General features: G+C 54.8%; 1 protein-coding gene across 3 annotated transcripts in view; it reads right to left on the bottom strand.

Moving 5' to 3' along the window:
• The window catches only part of ABLIM3 (actin binding LIM protein family member 3), a 43513-nt gene extending 30128 nt beyond the window's left edge, over positions 1 to 13385 (bottom strand). For all 3 annotated transcript variants that reach the window (XM_051631348.1, XM_051631346.1, XM_051631347.1), the window contains exon 1: positions 13262 to 13385. In XM_051631348.1, the coding sequence (XP_051487308.1) occupies positions 13262 to 13280 (19 nt within the window). In that variant the 5' untranslated portion in view covers positions 13281 to 13385. The remainder of the gene's footprint in view (positions 1 to 13261) is intronic.
• Between the last annotated feature and the right edge of the window lie 870 nt (positions 13386 to 14255).

Genomic DNA, 14255 nt, shown 5'->3' with positions numbered 1-14255 from the left:
TATTATCCCTGAGAATATTTTAGCAGTTCTTGGTGTCTTGGGGAGAGGAAGAGAAAGGATAGATTGCATTTTAATTAATAATGGCTGAAATGCATGGCTGCCCAGGGTAGAAGCTGTGGTGAGCCTGGAGCATGGAGTTATGTCTTAAGCCAAGGAGATAGCACAGCAGTTCCTGGGTGCCAGGGGGCTGGCACTGGGTCCTGTCCTGGGATGGCTGCAGCAGGACAGCTGGGAGCAGCCCCTTCTGCCCCATTCCCAGGCAGAAGCAAGGATGCTCTGCACTTCTTCAAGGCAGGCAGCTGCTTTCCTCCTTCTTCTTAAAATCTTTGTGAGAACATTAGCTAGTCACAGCCCTGAAGCTCACACCCTGCTCTGACACAAGGTCAGACTCATGAAGAGTCCCAGACAGCCTGGAGAAGGGGCAGCCACCCTGAGGGTGAAGCTGGGAAGTGACAACCATCTGCACAGCCAGCCCTGGCCACAGTGCCTGGAGATGGCTGAGACTCTTGAGTGCCAGAGCTTGTGACCAGTGGGGCACCAGCAAGGACCAAAGCAGTCCCAAGCATGCTTCTGGGGTGAGCAGGACTGCTCCTTCCTGGTGCAGCTCCCCAGTGTTTGGCTATCCATCTGCTATCCAGCCCCACTGCAGTGCTCTGAAGCAACATGCTTCCCCCAGCATATGGGATACCTGTCTCCATCCTGTGATGGTTACAAGTTGACTCGTGCTGCCAGCTCTGGGGGTTTCCCACCCCCTGCAAGAGCAGCCTGGCCAGGAAAGCACCCTGCTTTGCACAGGTATCAGGTGTAGCAGGGGTGGAGGGGACCAGATTAGAGCTGCTCTGAGCCCATGAGCAACCTCCAGGGCCTCGGGGCATCACTGCAGCACAGCTGGACCAGGTCCCAGCTCCTCTGGGCTCCTCACAGCCATGCTGAGGTCCCTGCACAAGAAACTTTCACCCCAAGCTTGGGTGCCTAGTGGCTTTGGTGCCACAAACCACTCCTCACACAATGTGCAGGGCTGAGAAGGGCTTGATTCAGACAAACCAAAGTACCCTGCAGCTCCCACAGCCAGGGTCAGGAGCCCAAGTGCCACCCACAGTAGGGAAATCAGCCAAGCAGCACAGAATCAGCAGAACAGGCAGGGCACAGTGGTGGCACAAGCATCCCCAGGGGCCAAATCCAGAGCACATGCAATGCCCAGAGCTCTTCTCTTTCCCCCTCACCCCAGCAGGAGACAGCAGAGGTGCCCCATCACTGCAGGGGACACATGCACTTGGATGCCCCAAGCAGATGCCTGCACACACACACACCATCTCTTCACTTGGGAAGCTGTTAAGATGCTGGATCCAGGCCCAGAAAAGCAGAACAGGTCTGTCTTGAGGGACTGCCTCTCGATTTGGAGGGTCAGCCACAATTTAAGAGGTCTGATGAAGCAACAAGAAGCAGCAGCAAAGCTCAGGGTGACGCAGAGATGCAGGAGGCAGCAGAGTTGCTGAGAGCCCCTGACCTCGTGCTGTGCATCTCAGCCCTGCTCTGGGGGAACCACAGCCCTCAGGGACCTGAGCCCTCACAGCACCTGTCAGGAGAGGCCAGATCAGGCTGCTACAGCCCTGCACAAACCCCACCCTTTTACACACAAACACAACAGTCTGACCAGGGACACGGCGAGAACCGACAAACACCCTCCTGCCTCTTGCCCACACACACATCCCTGTGCAGCATCCCAGCCCCAGGCAGCCCCCCAGGCACAGCCCCCCGCTCCCCCCAGGCACTGCTCCGGTCCCACCAGCTGCTGCTTCCCCGGCAGATGTGCAGCATTCTCTGAGATCAGCACTTTGGACCCTGGAAAAGCTTATTTGAGGCGAGGCGAGGAGGGATCCCTGCTGAGAGGCTGAAGATGGGATTTCATACTTACATCTGGTTCAGCTTAAAAAAAACACTTGCCTGAGCTGCTATAGATAAAAATGAATTGTGTATGAGCAAGGGAGTGTGAGAAGGGTGAGTGCATCCAGCACAGACACGTTGCACAACCATGGCTCGAGCTGTGCCAGGGTCCCAAAGCAGGGCAGGGGTGGGGACTACCTAGGGACAGAGATCTGGGTGAGCACAAACCCACCTGAGTGGTTGTGGAGACACATGGTTGCCCTTCGTGGCCCTCTGTAGATCCCAGGAGCCTACAGACCACCTGAAGCCATGTTCTCTGTAGGACACCTTGTTGCAGCCTACAACCAAACCCTTGGCAGCAGCCTCCCTCTGCCCCTGGGGCTCTGCCAGCCCCAGGGCATGTGTGCCCCTTGGGGTGACACACAGTCCCAGCCCCAAATCTCCAGTGCAATGAGATGCTGCAGAGTAACAACAAATATGAAAGTGTTTTCCACATCCTCTCCTCCACTGTGCCCATCCTGTGACATCCCCCTCACTCAGTACACACGTGGCCACAGCATCCCACCCACCCTCTCTGGGTGCGAGGCCAAACCAGAGCTGCCACACTCAGTAGGGAGGTGGCAGGAGCTTCAGACCACCCAGATCCCACCAACGTCCTCCTCCCCAGTGCTGCTCTCAGCCACTTCAGCCTCTCTCCTACCCACCCAGGATGATGCTGACCAGGGAGGGGACCTGCAGGGTGGTCTCAAGGGACACAGCCCTCTTGGCAGCCAGGCCCTGTTTGGAGCCCAGCTCCTCCCCAGATTTTATACATGAGTGACAAGTGGGTGAGCCAAACAGCCAGAAGGCAAGAGGCACACACCTCAGCTGGGGGCTGGACCCAGCCCCAGCCCACATGAAGTTATTCTCTGCTCTAACCAGGTTGGACAGTTTTAGGGGATCCATGTGGGTCGGTGTACTCAGGTCCTAAAGTCAAGGAGTGCCAGATGTGCGTGGGTAGAAATTACTGAACTCGAGGTTCTGGCCAAAAGATGAAAACCTTTTAGCTCTTGATTTTACAAAGGCCAAATTTCCTCCTAAACAGAGGCTGTGTTCAGTGCTGGGAGACAAGCTGTGCTGCGTGGGAGCACACTGAACCCAGAGGGACCCCCTCCTCCATCACCACAGCCCACTTGCCACTGCCACCCAAGGATGCAGCAGCCTGGATGAGCTTTAGAAGGAGGGATCCATCCTGCCCAAAAAACCCCCCAAAACTCTGAAGAACCCAGAAAGCAGCAAAAGGGCTTTCTGAGGAAGAGAAAGGGCAAAGGAGCTGTCAGATGGTCTCATGACAGGATAGTATCACCCACTGGGCCTTGGAGGGGGCTGTGGAGTCAGAGCCAGGGTGTCCGGGACAGGAGCTGACACAATGGAAACATTCAGGCTGGCTCCTCACATGCAGGCAAACACGCCAGAGACAGGCAGGACAGAAAGGAGCTTATTTCTGGCTGATGCATGGAGGGATTTTCTGTTTGCTGCTGTGTTTTGTATTTGTGGCTTCCCGTATGGAAATGCTTTTTCCCTTTAACCTCCGCCCACAAGCCCAATGGATTTTGTTGCAGTTTTCAAAACATATGGTGCATACATCAAAAACATAAAGGGATGCTATATTTAAAATGTTACAAAGCGAGCCAGGAGCCAGCATTTTTTAACTAGGGCAGTGTCCGAGAGTGAAAAATGTGGGGATTTGGGATTTTCTGTACCAGATCAGAGAAACAGCCCCATTAGACAAGATAGAGCCAGGTTGGCAACCCGCCACCTTGCAGCAGGCTGTTGCTAACATGGCCTGGTACCCGTTTCTGGGAGAGGATCCACCCAGTTAGCCTTTGAGCCTGCACCCTGCTACTTCAGAGAGACCACAGTGTCACCCAGTCCAGCACCTCTCTGCCCTGATCACTGTGCCACATCCAACTGACACTTGGCAAAGTGGTCTGCACGGGGTGCTCTAGACAGATAGCCCCCAACCATCACACACTGAGCTCATTTCTTTCTTATTTCTTCTGCAATCAGTTGATTCCCTGGTGGGCTGAATACCTCCTGTATCAATCCACTAATTGCTCTGTGTGTAGCAACATTTATCTGGCCAATACAAGCACTGCAAGAAAGAGAAATTCTTGCCTTCCACAGGTACAGCTTAGAAGACCTCAGACTTGTCTAGGTAATTTCTCCAGGCTGGAACTTGTTGCCCTATTCTGCAGAGTGCAGTACACTCATTTGTTTTAAACCATATTCACTCTGGCATTGTAACTCCAACTTGGGAGAGACTACATCATAGCAAGGGAATGAGGGGTGTTGGATTTGCTATTTTTAACTCTTTCTACTCCAGAGAGGGAACTGAAATAACATCTCTATCCTGAGATACTGTATAGATACCAATGCAATGAAATGGGAATTCAGACTGGAGGTGACAGCTGGTAAAGCAAGCCCTGGCGTCACAGAGGGGACAATCTCCCCATAAATAGGTTGCATGGAAGCAGTATATGTTACAGAGCCATCTTAATGCCATCAGTGCATGCTCAGAGGGACAGGAGGTTCAAGACCAGCCATCTCCCAAGACAGTCCCATTCCAGGGGATGAATTACAGCTCAGGGCTGGCAGCAAAACACCATCAGAAGCTACCCCAGCAGGCTCCAAATTCCCCTGTCCACTTTTATATCCTGGGAAGGTGCTTTCTAAAACAACTGGGCTCTCATCAGCTGTGCTCCTAGAAGGGGGGCAACACAGCCCAGGCTGCCACATCCCTGCTAAACCACCAAACTGCCCGCAAACCACAGAGCTGGAAGAGACCAAACCTACACCTGCAGTCAATAAATACAGACTGTTCCACAAAAACTATGCAAACCCTCTTTCAAAGAAGGGCTTAGCAGAGCCCCAGGGGGGTCCTTGCGGCCAGGAGCCACACAGCACAGAGGGTGTTTACTGCTTTTCTTAATCTACTGTGATCCCAGCTCTAATTCTGTTAAAGGTAGCAAATGGAGTCTTTAAGTGCTCATAAAAAGATTGTACACCCACCCCATGGAGCTTATTTGGGACACCTGGCCATGCATATGGGAGGCAGAGAAGGGAGTGTAGCAGTCACCAGGGCTGTGCAGGTGGTGGGGTGCAGGGGGAGCAGAACCACACCAGGGACAGGCCCACGACCACCAGCAGGTTTCAGACACTACAAGCATTGTGGGATGGCACAGGGGATCAGGCAGGCACATGGACCTGCAGGCTCCTCAGGACAGTGCTAGAAAACACGGTGTCACCAGCCCCTTGCTGCTCAATGTCTGTTTCAGCCGCCCCTTCCTCAGTGGCTGTGGTTGGGGTAAAACCCTGTGGGACAGAGCATCTCCTACAAGCTATGAAGAACACAGCCCCTTGGCAATGCAAGGGTGAACAGGAAGATGCCCTGGAGGGGAGGGTCCCCTACCAACAGCATCCCTGAGCACAGCATGAGGGGCTGGCCAACAGTGGTGACAAGTGCCTGGAGGCAACACCTGAGGTCTCTCTGTGAGCCACTGCCCCAATCCACCTTAGCAGAGGCAAAAGGTGGGTTTCGAGGGGGGAAACTCCCTCTCTGAAATCCAGGGATGCAGAGGAGTCTGGAACAGAGCAGGCTGGAGTGGTCAGGGACTACCCTTGGTGCAGGGCCAGCACGGGGCTCTTGGCAACCTGCCCTGCAAGCCCTGCCCACAACTGTCTTCCAGCACACTAGGTGTGCATGGACATCCCCCACCACAGCCTGCCCTCCCTGCTTCTCTGCCAGCAGCTCAGGTCCATCCTGCCATCCTGGGAGAGGCAGATCCCCCCCTCTGGGCTCTGCGAGGGCACCAAGAGCTCCTGCACAGGCTGGTGAGGCACTCCAGTCTCACCCAAAGCTTAATGTTAGTGTTTAGCTTCTGCCATGTGTCTGTTTCAGTTGGCGAGAAACTGAGCTTTGGATATTAAAAGACAGCAGTTTTTGTTCTTCTTGCCATCTGTATATTTGTGTATTTCCCCTACCACCATAAGTAGCAGGCTGGGCTACAGCCAGGCTCAGGAGGAGATCTTAGTAGACATCTTCCCAGCAATTTGAACAGCTTCACAGCTTCATCGTTTCTTTTATGAATGCCCGAGTGCAGTTCCCATCCCCACCATCACCCCAGCCTGAGCTGACACCCTGGCTGAGGCAGCAGGGATGGGGAGGCTGCATAGCAAAGAGCACCAAGCCCCACAGCTGCTTGAGACCAGCACCCAGGACCAAAACCCCACACCGTGTAAGGCAGCAGGAGGTGACCACACTCCTGCCATGTCACCAGCCCTCCAGAGCTCTGCCAGAGCAAGCCCAGCTCTCTTGGCCCTCTCTGGGGTGTGCACCACTGCAGCTGGCTGTGTACCACTTGCAAGAATAAGAGGATAAAATGAATCACTGTGGCCCCAACAAACAACAGAGCCCAGCTGATGCCTGGAATGTCCCTCCAGCTCCAAAGGAAGCTGGCAGCACCACAGCCTCCCAGACCAGGGCCAGCCGCCTCCTTCCTGCAGCACATTCTTGCTTCCTCCTCTCAGCCATCCACTGGCACTACAGCTTGAGAAGTCTCTGCAGCTGGCCCAAGGGTGGTCAGGAGTCAACCAAGCCCAACAACACCTCAGTTTCCCTCCCAGTCCAGCACTACTGAAAGCTTCTGCATGGATTTCAGCAACTGCATCTCTCCTCCCTCCCTGTGCACCTCAGGCAAGACCAGGTTGCTCCAGGTGCAGAGTCTCCTACAGCTGCTCCTGCTCTGTCCTCACGGCAAACCCCAGCACAAAGCAGACAGGAAAGGGCCCTGCACCATGATGTTTGCAAAGCACTTGTGCTTGAGCAGCTCTGGCAGCAGGAAGCTGGGATGTGCTGGGCTCTCCATGTAGGACCACGGGAGAGGAGAGCTGCTGTTAGTGTAACTGCTCTGCCTTGGCAAACCCCATGTTCTGGTTTCAGGCAGTCTGATAAACAGACTGCAGCTCACACATACACAGACATCTGCCTGAGGCAAACAGCAGGACAGAAAAGTACAAGCAAATTTGGCAACTTCATGCGAATTAAATGTGCATTTAATTGAGATTTATGGGGGGTTGCAATAGCAATTGATTATCAAAATCAGATTATTTATGGGGGTTTTAGCAGCTATACAGGAGATTAATGTTGTTTCCAGAATAAATCCTCAGTAAATATATGTTTCCTCAGTAATTAGCTAATAATACGTCATCCTAATTATCTCATGAAAGGGGCACAGAAGCTCTGACAAATACTGAAAAGATATATTGTTGTCTGCAAAGCCAAACCAGAAAGCCACAAGCTGCACTCTGCCTCCAACCCACAGCTCCACTTGTGTCCTCCATGAACATGGCCAGGGGAAGCATCCAAGTCCCCACTGCCAGACTTAGTCCTCCACATCACGGGCAAAGACTAGATGTAGGATCCAAACAAGGCTTTGTCCAAAGACACAGGGAGACTTGCACCTCAGGGACCTGAGCCTGCCCAAGGCAAGGTCAACTCAACACAGTCACTTGCACAGCAACAGGTGATGATATCAAGAGAAGAATTAGCATGGCTCCTAGGGTAGGAAAAGGAAGTTTCTTCCCAAGAGCAAGAGGAAAGGTGCACATGTCCTGCAATGAGGTACAGTTACATATTTTTATATTCCTCTCTGCTGGCTGGTGGTGGTGCCCCATTAAACCTAAAGGGATTGCCTGGGCTGAGGCAGCTCCTCTGTTTTTCCTTAAGTAGCATTTGCTCATGAAAAACATATTTATTGAAGATTACCAGTTCTGGCAGCAAGAGGCAAGTAAAGCTGTGCCCCACATCCAGTCCTGCCACTGTCTCCACCAGCCTCCTGCATAAGGTGCTGCATGACCATCCCTAAGCTGGCAAGGACCCCCATGTATCCTGACCTGTCCTCTCCCCAGACACCAAGATGTGTCACAGGGATGTCCCCAGGGACCTCCATCCCTGAGAGGAGGCAGCAGCTTGTCCCTCTGAAGAGCAGGAGGGTGCCCTTGCCACTCCCCATGGCCAGGGCAGGCATAGGACCACTGCTCTGGGATGCAGAGATGCTCTGGCAGTCACCATGGCAACCCCAGTACACAGCCAGGGTGAACAAAGCTGACAGGAGAGAAAGAGAAAAAGGAAAAGAGAAGAAAGGGGTTGAAAAAGCAAAAAACAAGGAAAGGGAAAGAGCCTACAGTCATGGAGCAAAGGCTGGGGCAGGAGGGCTCGACAGAGTAGGAAACAACAAGCATTGTGGACAAGAGGGGAAATGCCCTTAGGCTGCTCACCTTGGGATGACCTTCAGCAAGGTGACCCAGGATGTACACTGAGTGCACCACCAAGATGGTGTCTTTCAGCCCCACTGCAATTGTCCCAGCAAAGGGCCCCTCCAGAACATGGCATGCCTGCACTGCCAGTCCCCAGGCTGGCAGCTGGAGGCTGTGGAACATCCCACTGCAGTGCAGGTGGGCAGCACCCTGTAGAGACCCAGGAGGCTGCAAGGAGCCCTGCCTGCCCCCTGAGACAGCTCCCAAACCCTGAACTGAAGAGACCCTTAAGGTGATGGATAGCTGGTGCCTGGGGCCAGGTTATTCAGCACCTCCCCTCTTCTGCGGGCACAGGCAGATTGGCCCAGCCTTTGGTCACAGCCCATTCCAGGCAGCAGGCTAGCCCAGGAATCCCCCTGCACCTTAACTTTGGGGTCCAGGCCCATTTCTCAGCCCAGCTGCACCAGCTGTTTGTCCTGCTACTTCCCAAGTGGAGCAGGGCTGCCTACATCCCCTGAGCCCCCAGGAAGGCACTTCAGAGACCAGACTGCCAAGACTTTCAAGCAATAGCCCCTCCAAAGGCCCTTTGGAGCAACAGCCAGTCCCCACCCCACAACACTGGGCCAGTGAACATAGCCTCTTGCAGGTGGACAGCAAGTGCCAGGGTGGTGCCTCAGCCCTCTGACCATGAGGTGACAGCAGGTACCCAGGGAGTGGGAGGTGGTCTGGAGGGCTGACTGTACAAGAAAGCCCGTAGGGAATAGGAGAAAAACTGAGAAAACTCCCAGGAAAAGTACTGCTCAGCCATTTTAGCTGAAGAGGAAGATGAGAGAATCCGCTGAAGTGATTAATGCAGATGCTACAGGAGCAGGGCAGCAGGTGATGGGCACCAGGAGAGCTGCTGCTGTGGGAGAGGAGCACCCATCCCCACTGCATCCCAGGGCAGGCTTGGCAGGTAAAAGCACACCTCTGCACCCATGCTCACACAGCACAGCACTCTCAAAGGGGGCTTAATATCCCCCCCAGCCACATCCTGAGCCTCTGCTGGTAGGACATGGGGTGGCCCAGTGACAGGGCAAAGAGGTGCCAAGCCGGGTGGAGACAAACCAGGCTGGGAAGAGGGGGGGATGTGGCAGGATGAGGCACATCTAGAACAATAAACTCCCATGAGCGTATGAGGGGTTTTGGCACAGACGTAATCCTCTCCCCTCCTCCTTCCCGCACTCATGGTCTCCTCAGCTCTTGCATACGCCCAGAAACCCGACTTCAAAAGGAGGGGGGGCTGGCAGGGCGGGCAGCGGCAGGCGGGCTGTCTGCTGCTAAAAGCCTTTGGTGCCTTTCAGCGGGGCTGGGAGAAAACCAGCCTTCAAACATCGGGCTGGAGGCAACCGGCCAAGCTCTGGCATCAGGTCCTGCTGCCCAGCAGCTCTGTGCTCCCACCACAGACCAGCCACAGAGATTTAACCCTCCTTCCTGGACAGGGTGGGTTTAGCCCCCCCCCCCGTCTCACCTCCCTGCTATATGTATTTATATATATGCATAAATAAATCCATCTGTGTACAGTAAGCACCAGAGATCCTCTTAACCCTCCATGCTCTCCACTCCAGAGTCAGGGCTAAGCACTGCCATCCCATGCCACAGGCACGGGAACTGGGGCATTCTCTGGCAACAAACCCTTTCATGCAGCTCAGCTCACCCACGCAGAGGTCACAGCTCCCTTCCCCACTGACATGTCCCTTCCAAGCCAAAGTGGCAGCCTGTCCCCAAAAGCCTTTGGAAGCCACATCTCCCAGCTCCTCATTAGTGACAATTAACAGGCAATCAACAGGCCCAGCAGAGCTGGCACTTTCCAGGGAACAAGTGCCCTTTCAACAGGGGAAAATGAACACACGCTTTGTTGTGCATGCTTTGGCCTGAAACGAGCCAAAATCTGCCCGCCAAGGAACAAAGTTATTTCCCAAATTGGACCCTTTATGCCACCTGACCAGCCAAGCAGGGAGAGAGGGCTGGGGCAGCCACAGCCGACCTCTCCTGGCAAGCCCTGCTCTGCCACGTGCCACAGGATGCTCTCACAGCAGAGCCCAGCAAAGGGCAGGCGAGGCGGGAGAAGGGGCTGGGGGCACCTCCTGCCTTGGAGAGGGTAACAGGCATTTGCCAGCAAGGACCATGCTGCTGGCTCTGAACCACCCACTGCTCCTCCAGAAGTTATTTTGGAGCAGATGAGAGGCTCCTCAGAGCCAGCAGAAGCCAGCCAGGGCACCTCTCCACCCTTCCCAGGTGAGAGCTGCCGCAAGGTTTGGTGAAGGAGGGAGGGTAGAGAACTCAGCACCCAAGAGGGTGTCTGGGTTTAAGACTTCAGCTCCTATTCTACAGCATTAAAAAAAAAAAACAACTGTGGGGTTGAGAAATACAGCAAGATTGGCACACAGGTGAGTGGCATTCCTTTGCAAGACACCAGCACAAGGACTGGGCAGCACAAGCTCTCCCACTTCACCATATTTATTTAGCTGATGAGGAAGGGGAAAAAGAAAAGGCAAGAAAGCAAGGAAGAGGGAGATGGTCTGGATGTGACAGGCTGGCAAGTTTGACAGAGGAGTCTTGTTAGCTGCAATTTTTTTCCCTGCAGTTCAAGCAGGGGCAAAGCCAAGGAACACTTCCCAGCAGCCTGCACTGAGCAAGCCTGGCTGTGCAGAGCTTTCATTGCCTGTGGCAGAGCAGGGCCAGGCAGCAGCAGCTGAGAGGTCTGGGAGAACAGACAGTAGAGCAGCACTGACGGCTCTGCCACGGTATGAGCTCCATCCTCATGCCTCAGGATGGGAAACTCCTGCTGTCTCTCCAGCAGCTCTTCCTCCAGCATGAGGGGTGTCTGAGCCTGCACTGTGCCTGCCAGGGCTGAGCACTCAATGTGCCTTGTGCCAACAGGTACATGGGACCATGGGTCTGGGCCAGCTTGGGTGCTAGCAAGCAGCTCAGCTGGGACCCAGTGATGTGGGCATCAGCAACCACCACAGCAGACCTCCACTGGCTCTCCAGGGGAAGGAAAGGAAGAATCTGGCAGATCTCTAAGCTGACTAAGATCTCTGAATGCCCAGTGGCTCTGCTGTACCAAAGCAATTCGCATTTCTTGGAGACACTCTGTGTAATCTTCCCTGAGTGATGGGGAGAGCTGCCACAAGCAGAGGAAAGGGCCTGGAGCCACCCTGGGACCAAGGAGATGCTGTGCTGGCAGTGACACAAAACATAGCAGGGCTGTTCTGCTGAAGAGACCTCCTGCCAGTGGCTCTGGGACCACTGTTCCAGCCAGGCACTGGGTAAAGACCCCATCACCCAGCCACAGATCTTGCCTCTGGTTGCTGCAAGCTGTCAGGCAGCAGAAAGTCAGAAGACAGATCAGAGAGCCAACTCTCAATACCTTTCCAGCACAGCCCAGGTAGAAGCCATCATGGGGAAAGCCAGAGCCAGGACCAATCTCATCCACCAGCTCCCAGGCAAGGCCATCAGCCTGAGCCTTGAGGCAGGAATGACATACAGATGAGCCTGGAGCTGTTTGGGCAATCATGCAAGAGCAGCAGCAGCCAGACTAGGCCATCCACAAGTCTGAGATTGTTTTTAACAGTTACTTGTAGAATACTGTGAGCACCCACAGGAGAGACAGCCCAAGCTGATGCTCACCCCATCCCTCTCCTCGGCACGTGCAAGGAGCACATCTCACAGCCAGGCTTTTTATAGGATTTCCCATTCCCGCTGGGCATGCAGCTCAGTGTGACCACACCATCCCCTCCCTCAGTAATCACTCACATGCCATTCACTAGAGTCTTTCCATTCCTTCTCTGTTTCCTCTTCTTTCCTTATTAGGGATCCACCTACCTATCCATCTCCTCATTCTCTCCCCCTCTGTGGCTATTTTTAAAATGCTATAAAAGCTTTCAACTGGTAGCATCCTCAGGGATGAGGGATTTTATATGTAACCCACTGCAAGCAGTCATCACCACAGAACTCACCATGCAGGCAGTGACTTTTCTTTTTTCAAAAGCAAAGGAAGGGAAACCATCTATGCTTGGTCCCTCAGCTCTTCCTGGCCAGCTCACTGCCAGGCACCCTGTGTCCCAGCAGGTCCAACCCACTCCTCTCCCAGGGCTAAACTGGGCCAGTGCAAGTTCTCTCAAGCAGCATCTGTGGGTGTGTGAAGGGATGGTTTCACTCACTGAATAAAAGACTCTGAGCTGAGGATCATCCAGCTTCGTGCCTTAGCATCTGCTGCCAGATGAAGGAGGGCTTCCTTGCTGAGAAGATGGCTGTGTCACTCCCTGTATGCCCGTGCACATGTAAGCTGCTACACTGCTTGGTTGCCATGCTGGTTGATGGGCAAGAGGTGGGGGATATGTTGGTGCTGCCAGCAAAACTCTCTCCAAAGGTACAGCCTGCCCCAAGAACTGAATCTCTGGTGACAGTATGGATGGATAGGGAGGACCAAGATTTTCCTGATCAAGCCCGGCCTCCAGCCCAGCCTGGCCAGAGGGAGCGAAGCAGCATTCAGGGACCAAACAGGCACTACAATAAACACTTTGATCTCCCAGATCTGGTTACTCCCTACAGATCTGCCTTCCCCTTCCCTCCTAAAGGTCTGGCCACATACCAAGGGCATCCCCTTGCCCTGGCCCATCCGTGCCACCTGCAGCCCAGCACAGCTGGGCAAGAGCCAAGGGCAGGTCGCTACCCCCAAGGGCAGGTCGCTACCCCCAAGGGCAGGTCGCTACCCCTTCCCCGCTGGCGGGAGCTGGAGCCGCTGGCAGGGCGGAGCGGGCGCGCTGCCCCAGCCGCGGGGCGCCAGGCTCCCGGCTGCCAGCAGGGATTAGGCTGTGCATAACCTGAGAGGTGTCCTGCAGCGCGCTAATGCGATGACACGCTCCGTGTCACCGGCGGGACCCGCGGGAGCCCTCCTGACCGGGCGCCGGGTGGGTGTGTGTCTGCAGAGGCAGCAGGTCTCCAGGAGCCCGAACTCGGTCACGTCACTCTCAGACGATGCTTGGGTGACGCGGCTATTTATAGCATGTAAGAGGTTACAGGGAGCTCATCTTACCTTGCTTCACCTTCTCCATCCTCTGAGGACCAGGAGCGGATGCAGAAAGCGCTGAGGAGGTGGGGGGAGCGGGGTGATGGGGAGGGACACGCCAGGGCCCCGGCGCAGGGCAGGGCAGGGCAGAGCGGAGGGTGGGAGGGTTTGCAGGGACCGGCGCTGCGCTCTGAGCTGAGCAGACGGAGGCTGTGCGAGCAGAGGAGAGCTGGGGAAGTCTGTACTCTATCACACTCTGAGGACTGCCGCGATACCAGCAGAGAGAGGGAAAATCCGGAGCAGAGCTGCCTGCTCGGATGGCAGGAAAAGCCAGTGCTGAGCCGCACAGCGGGCTGCCTGCCCAGCACCGCACTTGAGCTGGGTGTTGTGGTCTGCAACACCTCCAGAGGGGCTCTGGGACCTGTCTCTGCCCCTTCCTCTGTTTTTCCAGCCCTGGGAAAAGAGAACCTTTCCATGCTTTTGCTGTACTCAGCACCTGTCCATTCGTCTCCTGCTCACAGGGAAGCACCAACTATGGGGACCTGCTGTAGGTTCTTCCTGGCAGCTCAGAGACCTGTTTGCTTCTGTAGTCACACACAAATACCCAGCTGATGCAGACCTTGCAACCACACAAGGCTCCTGAGAAAGCCACTCAATGCCCTAGCTGGCCAACTCTGTGGCCAAGCCAGCCAGAAGTTATTTTACCCAGGAAGAGCACTCAGTGGTTCAGTGCACCAGGAGACAGGGCAGCAGCAGCTGACAGACAAACCCTGCCTCGTGGCCAAGGAAGGAAGCCCCTTCTTTCAGAGAGGGCTGCTGGGGGAGGTAGCTGCCCCCTCACACAGCCCTGGGGTTTGGAAGGGCTGCAGCTCCTGACATGCAACAGAAATGGTTTTCACACAGCTCTCTTTCCTCCTCTTCCAAAGCTTTTAGCAGTCCTTGACTGGAGGGTGAAACACAGCCACCCTAGACCAACCACCCTGCTGGGATGCTCCCTGCCTCCACTGAGAATCTGGGCTGG

Source organism: Apus apus, chromosome 13, assembly GCF_020740795.1.
Source record: "Apus apus isolate bApuApu2 chromosome 13, bApuApu2.pri.cur, whole genome shotgun sequence".
Lineage (NCBI taxonomy): Eukaryota > Metazoa > Chordata > Aves > Apodiformes > Apodidae > Apus > Apus apus.
This window is presented reverse-complemented; position numbering and strand designations above follow the sequence as displayed.